The following is a 26,870-nucleotide window of genomic DNA, read 5'->3' as shown; positions in this document are numbered from 1 at the left end:
AAATTTATTATATATAATTTACAATCAAACTAAGGCTTTGTGATTTCTTATTGGGCGGTATAACACCAACTGCCCCCATCCCCAATCTTAATATGTTTGTTCAAAATTTTTTATAAAGGTTTTGGTTTTATATATACTCGAGTTAAATATTCTCACTAGTTAATTGTAATCTGTTTTTCTTGGGTAATCCGCTAGGCGACTTAGTCATTAACCTAACTGTAAATCTGAGGGTGGGATGTTGGAGTGAAGGAGGATAATGCCTACTAATTTAAGCCCACTTTAGCCTAAACGTTTTTCCATTTATATAAAGAATGAGACTTTCATGCTCATGCTCTGCTCATGATGATAACTCTTTATCATCAGATTAAGATATCAATCAGTTTATGTATAGGTGGGGATTGAACCCTAGATCTCCTATTCAACTATCAGAGACTTTACCAATTGAACTAATTGAAACTCACTAAATACAGTATAATTTGAATATACAACAAGATGCTAATAATTTCCTTTTGGTATAGCCTTATATATAAGATATGAACTTAGGTCTATTATTAAAAAATAAGAGACTTTATCAATTGAATTTACCAAAACTCATAAAAAGGTAAGAATTTAGGAAATCTTATTTTACAATCATTCATCTTACTACCCATTAATATATTGCATTTTTATAAATTAATGATTTCATTTGCTCCATGATGATTAGTCTTTATCATCAAGTCAAAACACCAATTAGTATTTTGAGTAAGTAGGGAATGGACCCTGGACAGGGACGATGCTAGAAATCTTCCCCTGGGAGGGCCGATCTTATGACCAAAATGAAATTGTATAAACTCATGTCAAATAATGAAATATATACACAACACACACACGCTTACGTATGTTTTTTCTATTTTGCTTGAAAAAGTTAGTTGATATTTTGTGAGAGAGCTAAACTTAATTATATAATAGAAAAATTATTCATTCAATTTCTTTTTTTTAATTTATTATTATTATTATATGTTTTAAGATCATAAATTTTACTTATATATATATTTTGCTATATATTAATTTATCTCATATAAAATTGAATAAGTCATATGTTATCAAATAATTGAAAAATCTACAAGTTATAAAAAAAAATTTTTGAATTTAAATTAAGCACTTATATATGTTGTATTTCTAATATATTTTTAGTTTTATTAATGTATTATTAGATAATTTTTGTTTTGATGAAACTTTTAAATGTTTGAATTTTTACTTAAAAAAAAAATCATTTATCACTCACAATACTAACAAATTTTGTGGAATACACTAGATGCCTAGCATATATAACAATTATTTGACCCATAAATAACAAAAATCAACAATCAATTTTGGAAACTATCATTACAACCACTTTCTGAACAACTCAATTTTCTTTACCATTGACATCTCATGTAACTTTGCACTAGATCTTTCTTATTCCAAAGATCAAAAAATTAATTACTACAAAAAAAAAAAGAAGAAAAAATACTGAGCTATTCAAGAAAATAATGAAAACTTATAATTAAGTGTATTGATACAGGGGTCCAAAAATTGTATTGCTGGAACTAGGTTAACAAAGCTTAAAACTCTTAGACAATATTTTATTACTCATACCAAATAGGTATTTTATTTTAAATTTGAGAATGAATAATCATGTATCACAAAATAATAATTTTGAGTGGGATTTTTATACCATATGTATAATCTATTTGTAATTTTTTTTTATGAGATACTATAATTTTATCACCTTTTAAAAGTTCCATAAACCTTTAGTTTTTTTTTTTTTTTGGGGGGGGGGGGGAATTCATATATTTTTAGGGGGCAAAACTGTTAAAATTCTAATTTAAACAAAATATACATATAAAATATTTTTAAAAACATGGGTCAAGGGGGAGCCATGGCCCCCCAAAGCTTATATTCAACTCCATCCCTGACCCCAGATCTCTTATTCGATAATAAAAAATTTACTAGTCAATGTAATTATAACCCACTTGGTGGGATTAGTATGGAAGAAAAGAAAAAGCATGCATATCACTATCACATATTTGAATCACAATATGATTTATAAGGTATGACTTAGTTTTCTATTTTAGAAAATTGAGTGTTGAAAAATCTGGTACTTAAAAAAATGGGATTAAAAAATCTTGATAGAGATAAAAAAAAAAAAAATCTTTCTTTAGATCAATTATCTACTAGAAGATTTATCTTGTATGAATCTCTATTTGTTTGATACAATAATAAAAGTCGTATATGTATACTTTTTTTTATTTGTACATACGTTACTTTTAAAGTATAATACGATGTATTTGGATTCTTTATAATATTCTTTATTTACTAATATATTTTTTAATACAATAGATATATGACAAATGTGTCTTTATATCGGATAACTACGCCCTCGAGCTCAAGATTTCAATTTTTTTGGAAGAAGCAACCTCAAAGATGGACCAAAATTAAAGCGGTTAGTGTTGACCTAATAAAAGTTTATTCCACTTGAGTTAGGTTAAAATCACAAAATGTATATGCACTGTCACCATCTTCAAATATCACTTTATTATACATTATTTAGACATAGAAATGTATATAGACAAAAGGCAATAATTCCTAGATAAAGTAAGGGCTCGAAAGAGATATCTCAACTCTACAGTAATTTTTAAAAGTGTGCTTTTACTGTCATTGTGGCAAACAGACAATATAGATGTGTAATAATCACATATAATTTCTTGAAAAAAAGTATATAACATTTCAATTGCATACATCGTAAATACTAGATACTGCTTGCATTGCCTTGATAAGCATAAAGCAATATAACATTTTGAGCATAAGGTATTTCCTTCTTCTTCTTTCTTCTTCTTCTTCTTTTCTTTCATCTCATATATGCGTTGGATTTACATGTCGTTTTTTCCTCCAAGCTAGAAGAAAGACTTCATATTTTAATTTCTAAAATGAACACAATTTCCCTTTAAAATACTTTTAGAGAAATCTCCTAAAATCCAACATGACGGTTAGATGCCATCTACTTGTATTTTAATTATAAGACTTTTTAAAGTGTTTTAAACAAGTTACGTCACTACTACATAAGTCATATAATTAAAATTCACAAAGATAGAAATGGCATGAAATGAGTTGTTTAAACTCTTGTGAGAAAAGTTCTATCCTTTTAAAATTCTTATTAAGATATATTAATTTCAGCATATTTTATGATTTCATAGACTTTTGCACTGCATTGCATAAACTCAATAAATTTGCAACTTATTTGAAATATATGACCATTATATGTCTGTAAATGTTTTCTTTATGTTATTAGATTATAAACAACCATAATATAAATTTTAGGATCTTAAATTATCATGATTTTACAACTACTAAAATTAATTATAAAGCCACTACAAAAAAATTGGACTATTGTGGCAGGCCAAAACCGTCGCTAAAGGACCATTTGGCCTATTGCAGCGGTTCCTCTTGCCAGCCTTGCACTGCTTTAGTAGTTCTATTGCGGCGGTAACAAAAAACGCCGCTATAAGTACACCTTTTAGTGGCATTTTTGGTTTTTTGTGGTGGGCAGAAAACTGTCGCCATATGTTGTTAGAATTTATGTAAATTGCCTTTTAGCGGCGGGAAAAAGGCGCTGCTATAAAGAACCAATTAAACAGACTCATTGCACTTTTAGCGGCGGGTTGAAACGTCGCTATAAGACTTCATTTAAATCATAATATATGCACCTTTAGCGGCGTTTTTTGATTGCTGCTATTGGTTTTTATTTATTTATTTTTTTTTCAGCAGGTATTAAAACCACTATTTTTTTTACAAACCTGTAATAGTTTTAGCTCTACTAACACAATACCACAAATGCAACTAATTAACAACACCACAAATGTCTCCAAACTAACATAATATTAACATAAAAATATATTATCAAATACATATAACATTGTCTATAACTATTATCAAAGTTCCAAAGTTTTTAAACAAATCCTGTAACACTTTCGCAAGAAGATGCCCTTGGTACACTTTGGTCTTCAATTCAAGTTCCATCTTCTCTTCCACCACATCATTTGTTTAGTATCCTTGGTCTTCAGTTCAACATGGAATTCCTCCTTTTTGACCCTTTCTTCTCCACCAATGGATTCAGATTTGTTTTCCACCTCTGACATTTTTGCCAATAGTATAAATGTAACTTTTTCACAATCTCAAATTCCCTGAAAGATGCAGCAAACCAATTGTTTTTTATATATAAGAAAGATATTCTTATATAATAGTTGCTAAACATAATAAGCTATGCATATAATATGGGTAACTTATCCATAATAATCAAACTTATCCATAATAATCATTTCCTTACTAAGTTAAAAGCTTTTATTTTTTCCAAACATATCATAACTTAGGAATCTCAAAACTGGTTTTGAATAAATGGATATTCATCATTTGTAAACAAATATCAAATATGAGTTTACTAAAAGCATTGATGAACATAAATACATCTACTAAGAACATAGACAATTAAATTTTCATGGCATAATCCATCATCTCAATCTAGCAGCTGGGTTGCTAGAGTCTCAAGCAGATCTCTTCACCTATCCTCCCTTGCTTAACCTAAATCAAGTATAGGAGCTAAATTAACTTTAACTTAATATTAGTTTCAACTTAACTCCAACCATAGCTCACAATAGTCTAATCAACACTCATGACCATAATTCTCTTATGTTATCTTAACTAATCCAATGAGAACAACCAAAATTTGTTGAGGTAAGCAAGTTTAAATGATTAAGGAGTATTGCTTAGGATTTCTTTGAAGAGATTTCATTTGGTAAGTGCAAGAATCGGAATAACACATGATATTCAAAAATATTTATTTTGATGATGGCATACAGATATGAACCTCAAATTGAGAACAATTAGTAGTTTGATTTATTTTGGCCTCATCCTCAATGTCATGCACTCTCAATTACAGAAGAAGGAAGCATTATACCATTTCAAGAAGGTATAATGAAACTAAACTTGATGTGTATCTAAATATTTATCTAAAGTGGCTGCTAACAAAACCAGCCCAAACAAAGAAACAAAGACTCAGCACATTCTAAGCCAAATTCACCATATTGGCCTCCAAAATCATTTTCAACAGCAAGGTAATATTAACAACGCTCTTAGAGCTAATGATCACAATAGAAACAATAATGTATCTTGGTTGTCATAAAATTTGGAAAACTAAAACTAAAACACATGGTAAGTTTTGGCTGGTAACATTAACCTTAAGAAAATGAAGAAATAATAAGGAACAAAGAACAATTATGCATGAACTAAATCATAAGATGATATTGCACAGAAGACAGAAACTATTAAAGCATATATCTTTAACCAGCTCCAAAAATTGGATCAGAAATAAGTTTGGTTGAGTAGTGAGTCCAGTGACAGGGATTTAAGAAATGTCAGCTTACTTGCTTGGGGGTAAACGGGCTCTACTGCATCTACATTCACACATAGAAACTTCTTCTCCCACTCCAAACCAGTGCATGTGCTTAACTTGAAAATATATATATTTTTCTTTTTAGAGGACCAAAATAAATAATACACTACTATATAAAAATAGGCAATAGATTGCCAGTTCATTTGACATAGTGCTCATTTGGCACAATATATTTACAAATTACAATTATAAATGCCAATGTGGATATTAAGTTAGCTCCAAAATTTTATTAAGGTATGAATTTATCTAAACATAAATGAGAAATCTCTCTCTCTCTCTCTCTCTCTCTCTCTCTCTCTCTCTCTCTCTTTTATATATATAAACCAATTTGTAGCTCAATTCATTTACCCTAGTTTACAAATTTTGCTAATTTATATCCAAAGTATTCTCCCCATTATCCAATTTCCTTGGCATTGCTACGAAAGCACTGCCTGTAGCACATCAGTCCATACTTCCGGATCAACCCATGAGGGTTACCACAAACTCGGCTGCACAGTAAAAAGTTCCCACAAATCAATATCATTAGCACCAACACATCACCATCAAAATAAAGTATTTTCTTAACATAACTAATAAAATCCTTTTAAATAGACAAGCAAGAATTCAGAAATAATTCAAAAGAATTGTAACCAATTAGTTTGGGTAATCCACAGAGAAACTAAAACAACAAATAAATGACAAGAAACATGCTACACTTACAAGATGATCACTCCAACCAATCAACAACAACAAAAACTGAGCCCAAAACTTTGGAGTGGACACTGGATCCTCATCAACAGAGACATCTTCATATTATCATATTATCATATAGCACCGGATCCTCATCAACAATTAAAGTACTTCATGCACTACGCAGACAAGGGAATGATGAATTCTAAATTGGAGTTAATGGTATGGGATAATTACAGTAAACCCACCTGAGGTTTGGCCCGATTACACGTTACCTACCCGTGGTTCAAAACTTATCACTTTGCCCACCTGAGGTGCCTTCCGTTAGGGATCTGTTACCCACCTCTCCGTTTGCCGTTAGAAAAACACATTTTTTAATGAAAAACAAACATAACAAAGATAAAAAAGTTAGGACTTTTTATTGCTTAAGAACTTGTTTGAGAACAAAACACAGGAATAGCACAGATCAAATGCTATTCCTGATTAAAAGTGATATCATTGAGCATTTGTTTTTTTTTTTATAGATCTCTCCAACTTTTATTCAAACCAAACCAAACCCAAAAAAAAAAAATCCAAATCCCAGAAAACACAAGTCACAAAGAAAATGCCAAACCCAAAAAAAATTCCAGATCGCGACGGCGCAAACCCAAAAAAAAAAAAAATCCAAATCCCAGAAAACACAAGCCACAAAAAAAATTCTAAACCCAAAAAAAAATTCCAGATTGCGACGGCGCGATCTCGCGATAGACGGCGCGATCTCGCGAACGCGAGAGCGCGCCGTCGCGAGATCGCGATCAACGTCGCGATCTCGCGAACGTGAGATCGCGATCGACGTCGCCGTCGCGAGATCGCGACGTCGATCGCGATCTCGCGACGTTGATAGCGATCTGGAATTTTTTTTGGGTTTGGAATTTTTTTTGTGGCTCAAGACTGTTCATACCAAGAGCAAGTGTGTTCTTGAACCCAAGCTACAAAACCCCCTCTTTGATCTTGTTTGTTTGAGTTTTCTCTGTTATTTTTTGTTTTTAGAGGAGAGATGAACAATGGTGCTGTTTTCCTCTCTTTGGTTTGTTTCTATTTTCTGTTTAATCTATGATTGGGTTCTAAAACTTTTTTTCTTACAGTTTGGGTTTGAAAAATGTGAGGGATTTTGGTTTGGATTTAGAGGATTTAATTGGTTTTGGATGTGTGTAACTGAAAATTTTGAACTATATTTACAAATGTTGTGTTCTTGTGTTTGTGAGAAAAAGATTTGATGGTTCGTGTTTGATCCGTGTTATGTTCTATTTTTAATAAAAGGGTGTTTTTCTAACGGCAAATGGAGAGGTGGGTTACGGAAGGCTAACAGAACTAACTTCAGGTGGGCAAAGTGATAAGTTTTGAACCACGAGTAGGTAACGTGTAATCGGGCCAAACCTCAGGTGGGTTTACTGTAATTATCCCTAATGGTAATGTGACACAGAATAATTCAAACCAATTCAGCAATTAGATGGGAGATAATTTCAAACAATTTTAAGGAGAAGAAACTAACCAAAGAGAGGTTTTGAAACTCTAAGACTCATCATCAATGGACTTATCATCATTAGACTCATAAACATCATTGCTACGCTTTTCATCATCGATAAAGTCTTGTTTAAGCAATTCATCCTCATTGATCAACGATGTATCATAAATGGTTCCTTCTTCATTAACTCGAGCGCAAGCATGGTTGTTATTTGCATCATTACATGCATCATCAGTAGTTATATTGTAAGGGACATTCATAAGATAGGTACCCACTTCATCATCATCATCATGTGAAGCATTAATATCAACATCAAACACCTCCCTAGGTTTTGCTTTGGCCACCTCCGCCCAATCTTTATGTCTCATATCTTCCACGTAAGACACTTGTGAAACTTGAGATGTTAATACATAAGGCTTGTCAATCAATTGATCACCCGTGTGTATCAATCGTGAAAAATTGACAAGAGGAAATCTAAACTCATCTTTTTTTCATCCTCTCCCACTAATAACGTCAAACCATTGACATTCGAATAGTACATATCGATACTTGTCAGAGTAATTCAACTCAATAATATCGATTAGCACACCATAATAAATAGTACCACCTTCAGTAACAACACAAACTCCATTTTTGAGTTTTCCTAGTTGCCTTAGAGTCTATGGTGCGAAACTTCACACCATTTATAATATAATGCTTGAATTATTTTGCTTCATTATCTGGATATCGAGCAAGCCATATGACTTTATCAGAGAATTTTTTTTTCTCAGATGCATCCATTGACATCACCTAATATAGACAGTGATATTTATTATAAGTATGCTATCTAAAGTATTACAACCAAGTTTTATATATAGACATTGACATCACCTATTATAAAGAACCAAGTTTTATACATATGCTTTACTTACATAGTTCCTAAACTAGCCGCAAAATTTCTCCATGTGCTATTTTTGAATAACATCATCGGTTACATGAAAAGGGAAATCAACCTTGATCTCCGCTATGTGTACATTATGTAGACAAACGTGTTAGTGTTAAGTTAGAATATTGTACTTGAATGCCATGAAAGGATACACAATGACATATTACTTACTTGCGAAATTGGGTGATTTTTTCACGATTGAATAATACATAACGATGTGCTTGGATCCATGAATTTGAATCTAGTGTAATGCTCACCACCACACCCATGGATTCCTCGACATTCCTTACAAACAGATTGAATGCAGTTACAACAGATTTAAAATAGCGTGAGCAGAATGCTAAGTATTCCTCTGCTATATACCCTACTGCAATGGAGCCTTTTGGATAAGTTTTATTATACACGTAAGACTTAAGTTTTGACAAGTACCTATTGGAAAACCCAAGATTAATAACAAAAAATTGGTGTGAAAAACAATTAATTAGATAGACAAAGTTACTATACGTGTTACCTCTCTATGGGATACATCCAACGATAACGAACTGGGCCAGCAACTTTGGCTTCACTAGCCAAATGTATGACTAGATGTACCATCACTGTAAAGAAAGACAGAGGGAATATCCTTTCCAACTCACACAATGTCACTGCAATTCTCTTCTCAAGAGCCCTAAGTTCATCCACATTTAGTACTTTGGAACATATCTGTCTAAAGAAACAAGATAAGCCAATTAAAGGCCTACTCACTTCGGGGGGCAATGACCCGCGTATTGCTATCGGAAAAAGTTGCTACATTAAAATGTGATTATCATGACTCTTCATCCCACTAATCTTGCATTCTTTGAGTTTAACGCAACATGAGATGTTTGAAGAATATCCATTTGGCACTCTTACATCCTTCAAAACTTGCAGAAAACCATCATTTTCACTGGCATTCATATGGTAGCAGGCATGTGGCATACATGTCTTATCATTCTCAACTTTTTTCAAGTGAAGTTCACTTCCTATACCCATATCCTTTAAGTCTCGACGTGCCTTCAAGTTATCTTTTGTCTTGCATCCAAGTTCAACAATGTGCTGATTATATTATCGACTACATTCTTTTCAATATGTATCACGTCAAGATTGTGACATAACACATGGTCGTTCTAATAAGGCAAGGTGAAAAATATACTTCTCTTCTTCCACACAGTTAAAGCTTCCTCCACTCTTTTTCTTTTATTGGGCAAATTAACTGTTTTCTTCCCAAACACATGATCGACTACAACATCCGTTTGTAACATGATTTCCCCTCCGAATACCGTAATAGGAGCTGATCTCGCATCAACATGGTTATCAAATGATTGTTTTTGCTTACGGAATTTATGATCACTATCTAAGAATTGCATGCAAGAGCACTTTTGGTACTCCAATCTGAGATATCACCATATGCAGGAAAATCATTTATGGTCCACAATAATGCAGCATGCATTTGGAATGATTTTTTGAAAGACATGTCAAACGTTTTTACTTCAACATCCCATAACTTCTTCAGTTCTTCTACTAGGGGTTGTAAGTACACATTATATCATTCCCAGGCGAGGTTGGACCGGGAATCAATAATGATAGCATGAAAGAAGATCTTTTCAACATCCATGGAAAGAGATTATATGGGATCAAAATGACAGGCCATGTATTATGAATACTACTCATATTTCCATACGAGTTGAATCCATCGGTTGCTAATCCAAGCCTCACATTACAAGGCTCAGATGACAACTCTATGTACTTAGAATCAAATGATTTCCAAGCTTCAGAATCAGCAGGATCCCTCAGTAACCCATCATTCACATGACCTTTGGCATGCTACTTCATATGATTGGCTGATTCAGGAGATATAAATAGTCGTTGCAATCTTGACTTTAAAGGGAATTACCGTAGGATCTTTGCTAGTTTTTTTTTTTTTTTCTTGGAGGAAGCATTAGTACTCTGTTGACCTTAAGATTCATTACTTTTCCATCTTGAACGATTACAGTTCGGACAAGCTTCAATATTGGCATTCTCCTTTCAATATAAAATACAATCTTTAGAACAAGCATGAATCTTCTCATAGCTCAAGCCCAAATCCTTAATAATCTTCCTAGCCTCATAATAATCTTTTGGCAACTTAGTATTTGAAGGAAGAAAATCAAGCAAAAATTGCAGCAACATGGTAAATGATTTGTTGGTCCAACCATTAAGACACTTCATGTGGTACAAATGCACAATGGCTGACAATTTGCTAAAATGCTTACAAGCTTCATAACAAGGTTGATTAGCATCTTCAAGCAATTTCATAAACTGAAGTGCATTTTCATTAGGACTTTCTGCAGGACCTTCTGTGGGTTTTTGCACAGTAGGGACTTCTTCCATTGGGCCAGATACCATATTTTGTATGGGGAACATATCATGCAACATGTCATGAAGATCGGCATACTCTATTGAGTTTTCTTGGACGTGACTATTAGGAATTTCAGAAGAAGTTTGTGCAGATGATGATTCCCTATTAAAAACCCAAGGGTTATAACTCCTAAAAATCTCTTTTGACACTAAATGAGCCCGTACAACATCTATAGGCCACAAATTTGCATGCACACATTGTTTACACGGACATGAAATCGTTTCATCTGGGTGTGCATGATTAGATGCAAAATTCAGAAACTATTGGACTCTATTTAAATATTCTCACAACCTTCTATTCGTAAGTTTCATCCAACTCTTATCCATTGCTATAAAGTGGTTTACAAGAAATACCTATAATGTCATTTCATGAAACCACAAAGCAAGAGTTAACACACATTTCATTTACACAATTTCACTTTAATTTAAGAAACAAATCATTTTTAATCATTCACTTTCAACTATGTTCCTAACAAAACAATGAATTTAAACGCATAGAGAAGTTATCAATACATTTGGTAACTATATCATTACTAGCAATAGCCTAAAATGAATTAATCAAATAAAAACCACTCAACAAGAATCATCCAGTATTACACAAAACAGTCAACACTTCTGTACGTTTTTAGACCCCCTAAAACACAAGTTATTTAACCTAGTTAATTAGTCAAATGTTTACTTAAGTAAATTATTCAAATCTAGGTTAACAGAAGTAAATCATATCATGTAAACAATGCGAAAAATAAAGAACACAACGATATGATAACCCAGGAAAACCAAACCGGTAAAAGACCTAGGGAGAATTTAACCTAGCTATCCTTAAGATAAAACAGATCCACTATGAAAGAATTGAAGTTTTACAATAGCGACTTAGACCACTAACATCTTATTGCTACCTCGAGTAGAAAACTTACTACTACAATCACGTGACAGCTCTGAGTTCACGGACTACTTCTTTCTTCGATTCAAAAGAACTACAAGTACTCCCACTTGTGTTTTTCTTTAAACTCTTTATGTAGCAACTGAAACGATCACCAAGCTTTCGACATCAATCTTAATCTTGATAACCCTAAGTGTGTATGAAGGCAAACACCTCTAGATCTCACAAGAGATTCACACACACAACATATCAACAACATCTAAAACGTGGTTAGAGTTTTTCCTTTTATACTTAAAGCAAAATATAAAACCCTACACGTTAAATGAGCTTGGGCTGAGTTGGAAATTCTGCAGAAAAAAACAATATGCACGAGCTTCAATCGATCGAGTCTAATTTTCGATTGATCGAGCCTTGCAGAAATTGAACAGTAATTTTCTGCAATTACTCGATTCCAACTTTACACATAAATCACTTTGAGCAGCCTAAATCTAGACTCTAAGTTTTGACCATGGTTTGCCAACATTACACATTGAAGTTCTAATACATTTAGATCCTAAATCCTTAGAACCTAATAACTCCCAATATCAAACAAAACCACATTATTACTCCATGCAAGCCACCTACTTGCCCCAATTCAACAACCCACCACAACCACAGAGAGAGAGAGAGAGAGAGAGAGAGAGAGAGAGAGAGAGCACCTTAATTATTTCACCAACAGGGATTAATATCCTGTATCTTCCTAACAATACTATTGCAATTTGCTCTTCTATATATGTCACCACTCACCTGTAAAAAGCAAAGGAGACTTGACAATGACAAGACACTGTATAGATATCATATGATAGAATAGTGATTAATGACATAAGTTGACAAAGCTGAAAACTTGAGAAAAGATGCACATGGGAATGGAGTCTTGTATAGTGAATTCATTGCAAATTAAAATACTTAAACATGTTACTTAGCTAGTTGATATTATAGTGAACAATATATTCTAAACACAAGCAAAAGACTTTGTAACGCTAATCCTAGCTCTACATTTACTTTAGGAAGAGGAGAAAAGTTGGAAGACAGATTTACTAGATTTACTCCAATATTTATTTAGAGATATAAGTACATTAACGAAAAAGAACTTAGACTTAACCACAACATAGTTTTGATTTGAAGAAAACTGTTAGCTAAAACAACTACCATTACACTTATTAATAAAACCACATTTGAACAAAAGCAAAACCAAATCCAATTTCTCAAAATTCCATCTATCAAGCTTATGATTTTAGCAGATGCAAAATAATTGAGGCAATGAGAAATATTGTTTTCATATAGAAGTTTCTAGATATGCTTTTCAGCTTTATCTCTTTGCTCAATTCTCCTTCCAAGTATTAGAAGACACACTTGTCAAGCTTGGCTAGAAGTCAAATGAAACCAAAAAAAAAAAATTAGGACATCAGGACTACTTGAGGAAATCGTTAAATCAAAAAACTTGTATATATTTTTATCCAACTTGTTATATAATGATAGCTCAAGTGAGATCACAAGTCACGATACAATCATCCAACTATATAGTGTGATATTTTTATCCAACTTGTAACAAGATTGCAAAAGTGAGATTACAGAACATGGGATGAATCACCAAACACATAGTCAAGCTTTATAAGAAACACTACCAATTAAGATAACATAGATAGGCACCACTACAACCAAAAGATTATAAATTTAAAACAAATTGGTTCACTTAGCATAAGAAAATGAACTTTTTTCTAGTCCACATAGTCAAAATCAAATTCACAAGAAACACAATCCCAAATGCTATAACCCAATATACAATCAACCAGGAACCACCAATATATCTTTTCCTTTCCCACATTTTCTCAATAACCAAACAAACCCAAAATGCAATATTTCAAAACCAACCAAACAAACCCACATTTTCTCTTTCTTTTCTTGTTTTCTCGAAAACCAAATAGGGAGTATAAACTAAAATGCTATCAAGTTCACAGCTGAGATACTCAATCTACCTTTACCTGACTAACCTGAAATGATCTAGCACCATACACCAAAGCTCAAAACCAAATCACTTACATGACACTTTTAAGCTCATTCAAACTTTCAAACAAAACTTAGAACCATCACATTTTTTATAGTATTCACCATCATATCTCCAACATAACAATTCAAACACAAAAAAAAAAAAAAAAAACACAATAAATTAACCAAAAACACAATAATTTAAACACAATAAATTAATACCAATTCAAACACCCAATGAATTAACTAAATTCATAAAATCACCAAACCAAAAAAAAAAAAAAAAAAAACCCAAACCTTGAGTGGGATGGAACCGAGAGAGAGGGAGAGTACCTTTGGATTGGGAGATGGAGATGGACATGGAGATGGAGATGGATGTAGAAGTAGGATTCCTTGCACAATGAGTACAGATCAATCGACAAAAACAAAATAAAATAAAATAAAAAACTTATGGATTGGAATGGTGGAACACGGGGATGGAGCGGAGGGTGGAGATGTTGGCGACGAAGCAGAGGGTGGTTTTGTCGAGCTCGGGGATAGAGTGGAGGGTGGAGATGTTGGTGGTGGAGTGGAGCTCGACGAGGATTTGGGATTGAGAGTTTGGAGAGAGTGAGAGTGAGAATGATAAGTGCGAAAAGTGTATTAAGTGAGAAAAGTGAAAACCTAAGAGGGAAGACGAAAATAACATAGGGAAAATTTGGGGCTAGAAATTTAAAGGTCTATAGCAGCGGTCTAACCTGCCGTTATAACTAAGGAAAAACGCAGCAAAAGGAGTCCCTATTGCGGCAGTCATACAAAATGCTGTTACAGATCGCATATTGTGGCATTTTTTCTCTATTGCTGCTATAGCATTTATGCAAAATAGTGTATTTATTGCGGCAGGTTTCAAGAGCGTTGCTATATCTACATTACTGCCTCTAAAACATATTATATGTCCCGCCACTATAGGATGCCGCAAAAGACTATACCTATAGCGGAGGTTCCAAAAAATGCCGCAATAGACCCTATGTATAGCGGCAGTCCCAAAAAACGTTGCAATAGGCAACATATAGCGGTGTTTTTGGCACTCGCCGCAAAAAAAAAAAAAAAAAAAACCGCCGCAATAGTCCTTTTTTTTGTAATGAGCTTACCTTGATCCATTGCTAAAATTTTCTTAAAATCAAGTCTTAATATAAAAGGCACTTAATTCATATGGGATTGGTTTCTCTCTTTTGACCTTCTCTTCTTTTTAACTATTCAGTGTATGTGATGGAGTAGTTAAATGTCTCTTTTATAGGTAGAAAGAGGATCAAATTCTTTGTATCTATAAACTCCACTTGCCCATCAAAATTGGAGTTACTTAGGAAACTTACTTCTCCATTAATCAATGTATTAAGGACAAGTAATATCTTATTAAACCATAACATATATGAGATTATCAAATGAATACATAATCATATAGAACAATTTATTCTTACAATGTATTTATAAACAAATTTTTGGTTTTCTAGACGGAATGTCGAAAAGGGTCTACTAATACAAATGTTAGAACATGAACTAAAACTAGCAGTAGGATTAATGATTCTGTTATCCAATTGTGTTGAGATCTTCAATCAAAATTTTATTGTAATTTTTTTTATATTTCTCATGTATTTTTTATATTTAGTTTTATTTATTGTATTGCACCAACAAGATATCTTAGTAGTTGTGAATCCTTTCTTTAATTTCATTATGTCTTTCCCTTTTGGGATTAATTGTTAGATCTTCTTGATTTGATCTTAAACACAATCAGCAGATTCCTTCCACACCTTATAAATTGATCAATCATGTCCAGCACCGGGTATATTGGTTACGTCAAAGATTAGATCTGACCCTAGTGGGCAACCAATTTGGATGCAAACCGACAAGCAGAAGTATTATTCAAACAAATAAATACAGAAATTAGACCCATCCCCATGTAAATTACAAGATGTTTAATAATTTGATTAAGCTAAGTATTTAGTTTAATAATTTGAAATACAAAGATACAATAACAGCGCGTGTATGGTTGCTGTAGTAGCAACTTTACAAATTTATACATTTTTAACTTAACTGATGTGAGTATATTGAATTAATAAGTATTTTATAATATGAGCATGGTCCATTAATTTAAGTTAAAATTAAAAATGTGTCTAATTTAATACATCAAATTTGTCACTCTTGATTCTTAAAAAAAAAAACAAAAAAGTTTGTCACTCTTAATGATTGTAGTCTTTCAATTTCTTTTTTTCCACGTCTCTATAAAATCACAATATAATAGGAATGACTTACTCTAAATTCTTGTTCACCAGCTTGAACTTAAATCATTCCTAAAATAAACCGAGAAGACGTAACTTTAATTTTTATACTCTCTTAGGTTTTGGCATATATGGTGAATTGAGAATTAAGATACTCATTGGAAATAATTAAAGTTAAATGCCAAAATCAACACATATTTATTATTTAGCATTAGGAAAATCGTCCAGTTGAACAAAATCGCCAATGAATGAGTATCTTAATTCTCAATGAGTTTAGTGAAGCCTTGGCTTGAATGTTTTTATTTGGCTGCTGAATATGCCTTGAAATTAACCCATATAAATCTAGCTAGTCCGAATAAAATGAATGTTTCAATTTTTTTTTAAAGAGTTTCAACTTATAATGTCTGTTTTTTATTATTATTTTATTTTTTTTATCAAATCAAGACATTAATCGGTTTTTTGGTGTAGGCGGGAATTGAATTCCAAATTTTTTATTTAACTATCAAAAAGTTTACCAATTAAACTAATCGAAACCTATCAATTCAATATTTAATTAGCAAAACAATCGCACGCTCTTTGGCAATTTGTATAGCCCATTGGCGATTTGTCGCATAGGTTTTTTAATCTTTCTCCAGTTTCTCTTCTATTTATTTTTTAAATATTCCTAAAGTTATTTTTTTTTTATAGAAAACTATTTTTATAAAACATTAAGAATAAGAGACTATTTTTTATATTTAGAAGCAAAATTTTTTATTAATTTTTTCGCAAGAATCAAGAAGACTATTAATATTGTCAGGATCATTATTATTTTTATTGATATGTCAACCCTCAAAATTTAAAATCAACAATTTCCTACGTCAGTAAATGCTCACGCTGATTCCTTTCACACAAAAATTTTATATATAAGCATTTCAACCATGTACTCGCAACCAAGCCTCCCTCCATCATTCAATTGATAGAGATGGAAGCCTCTGCAAATCCCCTAGTGAACATCAATGATTTTGAGCTACATGATTTCATTGACGAGACCAATTTCCACCATTGCATCAATTTAATCCGAGGAGGAAGCAATGACCCAGTTGTGAATTTTGATACTGATATTATTAATGGTTGTTTTGTTGATAACCAATTTGGTCCGAACCCGGGTGATATGTATGATTTTAATGGTACTACTATGATGTCAGACCCAAATACTATGTTCAACACGTTGGGAAGTTTTGGTGATGATGTCAAGGACGGGGATGAAGATAATGATAGAGAGGATTCCTCGGCAACCACCACCACAACCACGACTACAACCCCGACGAAGAGGGCGAAGGGTGATCGGTCAAGAACTTTGATTTCAGAGCGGAGGAGGAGAGGAAAGATGAAGGAAAAGCTTTATGCATTGCGTTCCTTGGTTCCTAACATCACAAAAGTATGTCCCAACTTTTTATCTTTATATTCTTATGTTGTGTATAAATTTCATCATGATTACATTTATAATGTATAAGTTTGTGAAGTAACCCTATTTGAGTGGTGAATGATTTGATTATCTAAATGATAGTATATAAAGTGATGTTTCTTTAATAACATGTGTAGATGGATAAGGCCTCCATTGTTGGAGATGCTGTACTCTATGTGCAAGAGCTGCAAAGCAAGGCTAAGCAGCTAAAATCTGAGATTGCGGGTCTTGAAGCATCCTTAGTAGGATCAGAAAGATACCAAGGATCAATTGAAAGCCCTAAGAAGGTTCAAGTGTTACAAAACAACTATCAGGTTTCCAAGAAGATAATCATGCAGGTTCATATAATCTCCTAATTTGTATCTATCTATGACCAATTGATACAAGTTCCAAAATGCTTTTTTTGCAATAATTAATATGAGTGTGTGAATGTGGCTTTGTAGATGGATGTGTACCAAGTGGAGGAAAGAGGCTTTTATGTGAGATTGGTGTGCAATAAGGGAGGAGGGGTGGCTTTATCACTATACAAGGCTCTCGAATCCCTTACTACCTTCATAGTTCAGAGCTCCAACTTGGCCACAGTTTCTGAGAGATTTGTACTGACATTTACGTTAAATGTATGCTTCCTTCTCTCAATAATTTTTCACTTTCTTCTTCTTCTTCACTATTTATTTAACTTCTTCACTACTTCAAGTTGTTTATTAATGTAATTTGTTTGATGTTATTTGATCATAACAGGTGATAGATTCTGAGCAGGAAATCCATTTGCCAAATTTGAGACTATGGATTGCTGCGGCTCTAGTGAACGAACAGTTTGAATTAAAAACACCTTTGTCATATGCCTAGCTAATTTCATACTCTCTCTCTCTCTCTAATGCTACTATGTATGAGTACTGTGTATCAACCATGATATCTGGTTAATCTGCAATCAATGAGTGCATGAACCTTAGCATGTATACAAGTGTTCACTTGCTAGAACGAGTTACTATGCTCTTTTTAGGTGTAAAATGGAAGTTTTATTTATATATATAAACTGATTACATATACAGAGAGTTAAAGTTACTATGCTCTTTTTAGGTGTAAAATGGAAGTTTTATTTACATATATAAACTGATTACATATACAGAGAGTTACAGTTACTATGCTCTTTTTTGCCAAGCCACATTTTTATCATTTTTTGTTCGTTCATTGAAGTTTGCAGCAATTGGTACCTCCAGCTACTTGGGTTTATCATCAATTTACAAAGTGGTTTTAATATTACTCATATATATGTATGATATTTTTTTATTGCAAATATAATTTAAATACACCAACTGAAGCACATTGTTATACCAAACTTTGTCTCCCATGGCATGCGTTAGCTAGCCTGGCAAAATTAAAAATAAAAAATAAAAAAAAATAAAAGCAATGGATCCAAGAAGATGGAGGTCAAATTGTTTAATTAATTGTTTGATGCTTATTCTGCTTACCTCATTGCCAGTTCTTTCGGTTCCAAGTCTAGCTATCAAAACTTAAATAAAAATTTAGTCTTACATGTTGCTTTGGTCAGCCATACCAACTTTTGACCTCAAAATAACATCAATCAATCATTCAATATGTGGATGGATGGATGTATGACAGTATATAAAATGTCACGTTATTTAAAATTAGATTTGTAATATTTAATCTAAACTAGTTGATCAATCTCAATAGAGATAATCTTAATACAATTAGGTAATAACGTTTTTATACATGCTTGATCATTTACATGTACTTTAGTCCCTTAGAATAGTGATGCCTCCTGTTTCTCCCAAAAGTGAACTCAAATAAGGGGTTTTGTAATTGTGCATGTGTTGATTCATATAATTAAGATTAAATTAGTTATAATAGTCTGGAGTCTGGACTATGTGGATTTCATTCTATTAGATGTATGTGTATTGCATGAGTGTGTATGTTGAGGCCCATATTGTATGTCTACTAAGTAAATTTGGACTATATAAATGATTATGTAGAACTCTAATTGTAACTTGATTAGTCTTTTTGTGTTGTAGCACAGAGGATCCAATTTCCACTACACCTATGTCTGGACAAAGATTTTGATTCACTGTTTGAATGGTGCATTTAATTCCACAAAATTAAGCTTGTTACAAAAATAAAACAAAACCTAAATATATAGTAAATACTACTCATCATCCACATTTCACAAGAAAAAAAGAAATCACTAAACAATAAACTAAATAATTCAAATTAGGTTAAACTTAAAATTTACCAAAACTACATTCATGGGACAGAAAAATGACGTCGGGTTACAAATTTGGAAGAACCAAACTGCTTGGATCTAGGTGAGATATTTGCCTTAGCCATTTGATTACAATTTTTTTTTTTTTTTTTTTTTCTTGAGAAACAAAAATGGTGGCCTTTATGGCTATATTACACCCTCGGGCAGGGCACCAGATGGCCTTGGACGGGGTAACCCGATCTTGGGGGTTTGCCTGTACCACTGTGTGGGGAGTTACCCCACTAAGTGCATGTTTGGATCCAACTTTTTACGGCTGCGTTTTCTTCTCCTACGTTTTCTCCTCATTTTTTTTTTCTTTAGCAGCTTATGTTGACTTTTCTTTCATGAACAGTACACAGATGTACTGTTCATGGACCCACAAACTTCACTTTTCATCAACTTTTTCATTAAAAATGGGTCCCACAGCACTATTTACACATTTAAAAATTATTTTGCTACAGTGTTTTCAGTTTTCAGTTTTCAGTTTCAGCAAAATAAGTTCTATCCAAACACACCCTAAGGATGCCCACCAACGGACTCCTGCAAGCAGCGGGATTCGAACCTAGGTGTGGTGCACGAAACAAACAAACTTTACCCACCCAACCAAGCCCCCATTGGTATTTGATTACAATTATGGTTGCACAGATTTTAGACCATTAGTTTCGATAAACATAAAGTACATGATGCAACCATGCATGTAAAACGTTTGTGACGCTGACGCCTACTACAACCTTAATGGTTGATATAATGATATGTCTTTGCATGCATTTAGGGTTGTTTTGTTTGTGTAGTTTTTTATAAAGTACACGGCAAACCCAAACCATATCAGTCACTCACTCATCCATGTGAAAGAACAATAGTGGTCCTTTTCTAGCATGGTTGTATTATCCTTCCACCATGAATGCTGCTCCTCTACGCATGCAAATTCTATCACAATCCTCTTAAGTCTAGGACCCTCCACTCCACATGCTTGTGGCCAATCATAGATGTGGCCTGTTTCTTATCCGTCTTACTCGCTAAGGATGTATTAGGAAAAATTATCTGATGAGACAATCTCGTAAGATATTTCTTTTTACAATATATGTGTCTTGCACCTATGAATTTTACACGTTGTGAGAAAGGTCCCATAAGAAAAATTCTCCTATAATAAAGAGCGATCAACATCATGGACAACAACGTGACAATTAATGATCGATAGTGTTTGAAATTTGAATTTACGGACAATTTTTTTTTTTGACCTTAAAAATTAGGAAAAGAAAAAACAAGAGCATTTGGGAGTGAGCTCTGGTCGATGTGGGCCTTTAGTGGTGCAGTTGGAGTTGGGACCATTTCTCCATAGTATATGGCTCTAATATGATCATAGAAATGATCGAGCTACAGTATATGCCCTCAAAATTTCAATTCCAAAATCAAAATGCAATCGATGTGAATTATTTGGTTTGCAAATTTTTTCTCTTTATATAAAATAAGATAACCTCCCTCTAAGAGTAGGCATCGAAGATAAGAATCTTGGCCACTTGCCAAAATTAATATGTAGCGGATTACAGCTATGCTTTTTTGATTTATATATTTGGGTAAAATATCAAATATGGACCGGACCTAAACGTTTTAAACGGACTAGACTGGACCCAACAATAAGTACATATAATTTTTAATATTTTTACATTAAAAAATAAAAACGAAAACTCAATCGTTCTCCCTCTCAATTCTCATATGCCAGTTGCTTTTAATATGTAGGATGCATTTGTATATACTATTGGAAAACAATGTTTTAAATTTAAAATAAAAAAAACTACAAAAAGTTATAGTTGCAAAAAAGAATTTTGAAATTTAAAAACGCTCTTTTAAACTTAAAAAATGCCTAATCAGACGGACTTATAGTACTGTAGCATTTGGCTTTTCTTATTTTGCGCAAATTTTATTCTCCTCAATTGTTGTTTTTAACTTTTTATTGTGTGAAACATGAATTGCCCTTGCCCCCCGTTTGGATTTTGGATTTTCTACAACTATAAGTCTATAACTAACTTTGTGCGTATAAATTGCAGTGTTTGGACTTTGGATCCTCTAAATGAAAAGCCATTCTGTACAATGGCTTGTCGTTTTGGCTGAATAAAAAAATGAATATATATAAACAAATCACACCGACCCCTCTAAAATATAGCAAAATTAGACTTTTAAGTATATTGATTTTTTAGAAATGACGCAACACCTCCAAAATTTGTAATTTTTAAAACACTCAGGCCCCATAATCCTTTCTGGGTCAAACAATGTCAAAGGTCCAAACAAAATATTCTTTTTTTCAAGAGGAATATTCCCATTAAAATAAACAAAAATTTTTATATATTTATAAAATTTTATATTCAGTCCACAAAATTAAATTATAACTTTTGCGAAGTTTATGTCGTGCTTCGCCCGTAATATATATATATATATATATATATATATATATATATTTGAGGAGAGATTGACTTTGAAGAATCTGCCTTTTTTTTTTTTTTTTTTTTTGTGGTAAAAAGCACTTTTCATTGCATTAAAGCACATGTCAACATTCTAAATACATTTATAAATTATAAATTATAACTATATAAAAAAAAAATACTAAGTACTTTTTTTAACCTATAACCAAACAAACCCAAAATCAAATAAGTCACTGTAATCAAAGTTTAACAATCCCCCTGCCATTGGTAATATTTAACTGCCAATCGGAGTTGTCCAAGTCACCACAAGAATGCGTGACTGTGTGGATGTTGTTTGAGTAATATTACAGTTACAAATTATTTTATAATATTTTTACAAAACTATTGATGTGTCAAATTTGTATTAGTTCTAATTTGAGTCCACCAATAACATCACATTTTTGCTTACTAATAATTATTTGAAAAATGTTAAAACTATATCAGCAGTTTGTAAAATAGTTTGTGTACGTTGGATTAATTATATTGTTTTGATCTTTTTATCCTTCTTTCTTCTTTTTTGTCTAGATTCTTTGAACAAAATGCAGCGATTTATGCATTCTTGTGTTTATTGCATTAATTTAGGATATTGTTGGCCATTATTGTGAAAGACTAGTAATTTCGTCTTGCTCTTGCCTGAGTTTCATGGCATTGTTTGGTTAGAACTACTATAGGTGTGGCTTGTCATTCATATAATGTTTTGTGAAGTGGCATTATTTGTGAGGCAATGAAGATTTCACAATGACAAGCCACTTTCTTTGTGAGGCATTATTTGTGAGGCAATGAAGATTTCACAATGTCATTCATACTTTCTCTGTGAGGCATTATTTTTGAGGACTATTTAAACAACATATTTTCAGTTTTTAAATAATATTACACATATTTTTACACATTTTTTCACTTATACGTATTTCAAAAAACTACAAATAATATTACTCAAACTCCTCTACCAAACGGGCCAAAATGAATGAATTGCAAGATGGTGATATCAACAATAATGAAGCTAAAATCAACAATGTCCAAATTGAAAGCATAGCAAACAAACAAAAAAGGAATAATAAGACCTCAAAAATAATGAAATACCAAGAACATGGACAAGCTACTTAGCCGTTGGTCCAAATGACCATACGTTTGCATTTAATTTTTCTCTCTCTCTCTCTAATCATGTGCGCTTATCAATTGCTCGTGGTGAATCTGGCGATGATTAGTGTGGTTGAAGAAGAACTCGTACACAAGGCCAGCAATTCCACCTCCGATCAAAGGCCCAACCCAGTAGACCCCAGTGGTTGGTCCAGTCCCAGCTGACCAAAGCTGGCCCAAATGACACTGCTGGGTTCATGGATGCCCCATCAAAAGCCCCACCAGCCAATATGTTGGCACCAACTATGAAACCAATTGCAATTGGTGCAATTATCTTAATATTTCCTTCGCTTCTTTTATCGAAGGCCGTCGCATAAACTGTGTAAACCAACCCAAATGTCATCACGATCTCTAACACGAATGCATTCCACACGGACACCCCAGTTGACAACGAAAACGCCGATGTTGTCTGTCAGTCAAAATTTACTACTAACTTTCTAAGAATTAAAACCCACCCCCCCCCCCCCCCCCCCAAAAAAAAAAAAAAAAAAAAAAAACCTCATGTCTCAATCTTATTATTTCGCTTTATATTTCATCAATTATAATCAATTTTACTTTTAATGATAAACATGATATACTATTGTTGGTAGAATATAAAATTTAACGTAAGTATTTTATCAAATAGAGCAATAACAATAGAAGTGTTAAAAATTCTAAACCTGTGGACTAAAAGGATGTTACGTTATGTACATGATATTTTGAGTGGTTTTGAATCATATTATATGGGTTAAAAACTAAACGTTACTCAGCAAGCCACCAGAGGAAAACTTAAGGAGCAAACAAGCCACAGTAGAGCCAAGGAGTTGAGCAATCCAGTAGAGGATACCGCGCGCCATGGGAGATGTTGAAGGAGACTGAGACGGCAACAAATTAAATAAGCCAAATGCATATGCCAACGCGGCGGCTACAAGCCCGGCAGGTGTGGTGGAGGCATCATCAGTGAGCTTATTGAAGGCCATGCCAGAACCCTCACCAGCAAACACAAATATTAGTGTACTAATGAACTCGGCTAATGCACCTCTTAGTGCATCCGTGGGATAAGTCTCTTCTAGTTCTGGCCATCTGATTGCTATTCCACGGATCGGCATCGTGGCTCTTATCAATCAAAAAACAAAACAGAGTCACTATTTTTAGTATCAAAAGTGAGTGAGACTAAATTTTGCAAGATTGAGCTATGTGCCAGTCAACCTTATATTGAAATTTCTCATGGCCGTCTGGGAAGGTGGAACTTGCTATAGCCGGTTCCGGTAACCTAAATATCGAATGAAAATTGTGGAATTTTTTAAAACTTGAGTGGTGGATTGGGGACCAATCAAAACTCATGAATACAGCTCAGCATTCACCCCAAAATGCCGTGAGAATGACACGTGGGCATCATGGATAAGGCCACCTCAAATGGTGTTGTGGTGGGTACTGTCAACTTGTTTCCTAGGTGAGCAACAACATATATAAGTTGATGGTAAAGGACCTGATTGATGCCCATACTTTCCAATGGGATAGGGAAAAAATACATGACCTCTTTGCACATCGGACACGTATGGAAATATTGTCTATCCCTTTGCAAAGTAATTTGAATCGGGATGTACTGGTTTGGAAGGAAAACAAATCTCAGTCTTTCTCGGTCAAGTCGGCATATAATAATGTAGCCATCAGGTTGCAGGAACAAACTCGGATTGAACACTCCACAGCTAGTAGCTAGAGACAGAAGTCATTGGAAGAAAATCTGGAAGATGAATGTGCCCCCAAAGGTCCTTTCGCAAATATACTGCCTACTATGGAAAGCCTACATCGGAGAAGGGTGAAGGTGGATGCATGGTGTGAAATGTGCTGCCACTGCCAGCAACCAGAATCTGCAGGTCACATACTGTGGGAGTGTCCTTTCGCAAGAAATGTTTGGGCACTATGTCCGGGGAAAATCCAAAAATGCCTAAATGAAGCCAATGATTTCTTCTTGCTGTTCCAAACGCTGGCGCAGAGACTCTCTACAGTGGAATTAGAAAAGTGGGCGGCGGTATCATGGGGGATTTGGAATGCACGAAATAGAGTATACTTTGAGAGAGTTCAAGCCCACCCCAAATCCATTTTGGAGGGGCCAGTTGGATTCTTGCAGGAATACTACAATCTCACCAACGCACAAAGAAACAATGTATAAGCTTCTCAGCTTTGCAGATGAAGAAGTAATGGAGGACCCACGCAGCAACACTCCTTCAGCCTTGGAATTTTCTAGATATTTTTTTAGGCATGTATTTGGAAGTTGTTTAGAAGTCTTCCTCTTCCCCTGTTTCGGTGTGTCTGAACAGGGTCTCTACACTTTCTTGTACTTGGTTTTTCTCTATTCAATAAATATTTCTATCTTTCATCTCCAAAAAAAAAAAAAAAAAAAAAAAAAAAAAAAAAAAAACTTGTTTCGAGTAAGGTCTTTTTCTTGAAGGGGCAGGGTGCATATAAGGTGATTTATGTTCTGATTATAATGTCTCATTAGAACCGTGGAAAGATGTTTTAAGTATGAGTAATGTTTTTTTTTTTTTTTTTTTTTTTTTAAAAGAGAGTTTTAAATGATGGCTTCCATTTTTTATAAAAGCATTTTATCACCCGATCAAAATACTAATCGATTTTTTGTGTAGACGGTAATTAAGCCCTAGATATCTTAATCCTTCTCACATGCAATTGCTGATGAGGTAAATTGTTATTGGACTAACATTATTTTTGTATATATCTATTATTAATACTAGTTTTATTAACATTAGCCATAACATCTTACTTGAATAGTTGTGAAAAAGGTTTTGAAAAAATTCTTGTTTTTGGTTTTATTATTGTATTGACATTAAATGATGAGTAAATCTGGCAATGTTTTCAACAAGGAAAATCATAAAATTCATGCAATTAGGTTTTAGAATAAAGAGTAACTAGCTTATATTCAAATGTCGTGAGGATATTAGCTTTTATGGTTTTGAAAATAATGGAATTTTCTTTTGCTTTTGGTTACTTGTTTTTCAGTCTAATGGAATGAAGAATGAAAGATATAAAAGGTACCCTGACATTTTGTGTAAATTTTAATCAAGTCATTCTAGTACTTTCTAGCTGGTTGATAAAATTATTCCATTGTCAATTTTCAGTTCAAGTATTATATTACTCAGAATTGTGAAGCAGGAATGAGTATAATTTCCACATCATAAAATTATATACTATATGCTATAACTCAAGACAAGAGAGTGATCCAATTAAATTGACGTCCAAGAATTTCAAGAACATGATTGATTTGGTTGACAATAATATATATAGGAAGCCTTTGTTTCTTTAGCAGTTGATACATAAACATAACACATCATTTTTTATTTTTTATTTTGTGGCCCAATCAATAACACATCAAATGCAAATCCATTCATAAATAGGGTTCCATTATTGTCCTGACATAGAAGATAATCTCGGAGCTTCA

At 33.2% G+C, this 26,870-nt stretch overlaps 2 protein-coding genes across 2 annotated transcripts; one reads left to right on the top strand and one right to left on the bottom strand.

The window, feature by feature from the left end:
• The first annotated feature begins 17,060 nt into the window (after window positions 1-17,060).
• Window positions 17,061-18,646, top strand: LOC126722979 (transcription factor FER-LIKE IRON DEFICIENCY-INDUCED TRANSCRIPTION FACTOR). The gene is made up of 4 exons (XM_050426151.1): window positions 17,061-17,557; window positions 17,722-17,922; window positions 18,028-18,201; window positions 18,323-18,646. The coding sequence occupies exons 1-4, from the start codon at window positions 17,102-17,104 to the stop codon at window positions 18,428-18,430; spliced, it is 939 nt and encodes a 312-aa protein (XP_050282108.1). The 5' UTR covers window positions 17,061-17,101; the 3' UTR covers window positions 18,431-18,646.
• A 4,593-nt stretch (window positions 18,647-23,239) lies between these two features.
• Window positions 23,240-24,608, bottom strand: LOC126722970 (aquaporin TIP1-2-like). Its single transcript, XM_050426143.1, has 2 exons — window positions 24,185-24,608; window positions 23,240-23,844 (listed from the first exon to the last, which is right to left on the bottom strand). The coding sequence occupies exons 1-2, from the start codon at window positions 24,520-24,522 to the stop codon at window positions 23,499-23,501; spliced, it is 684 nt and encodes a 227-aa protein (XP_050282100.1). The 5' UTR covers window positions 24,523-24,608; the 3' UTR covers window positions 23,240-23,498.
• Window positions 24,609-26,870: the final 2,262 nt, after the last annotated feature.

The sequence above is a fragment of the Quercus robur genome, chromosome 1 (assembly GCF_932294415.1).
Source record: "Quercus robur chromosome 1, dhQueRobu3.1, whole genome shotgun sequence".
Lineage (NCBI taxonomy): Eukaryota > Viridiplantae > Streptophyta > Magnoliopsida > Fagales > Fagaceae > Quercus > Quercus robur.
The sequence above is the reverse complement of the archived record's forward strand: the minus strand, read 5'-3'. Positions and strand labels throughout refer to the sequence as shown.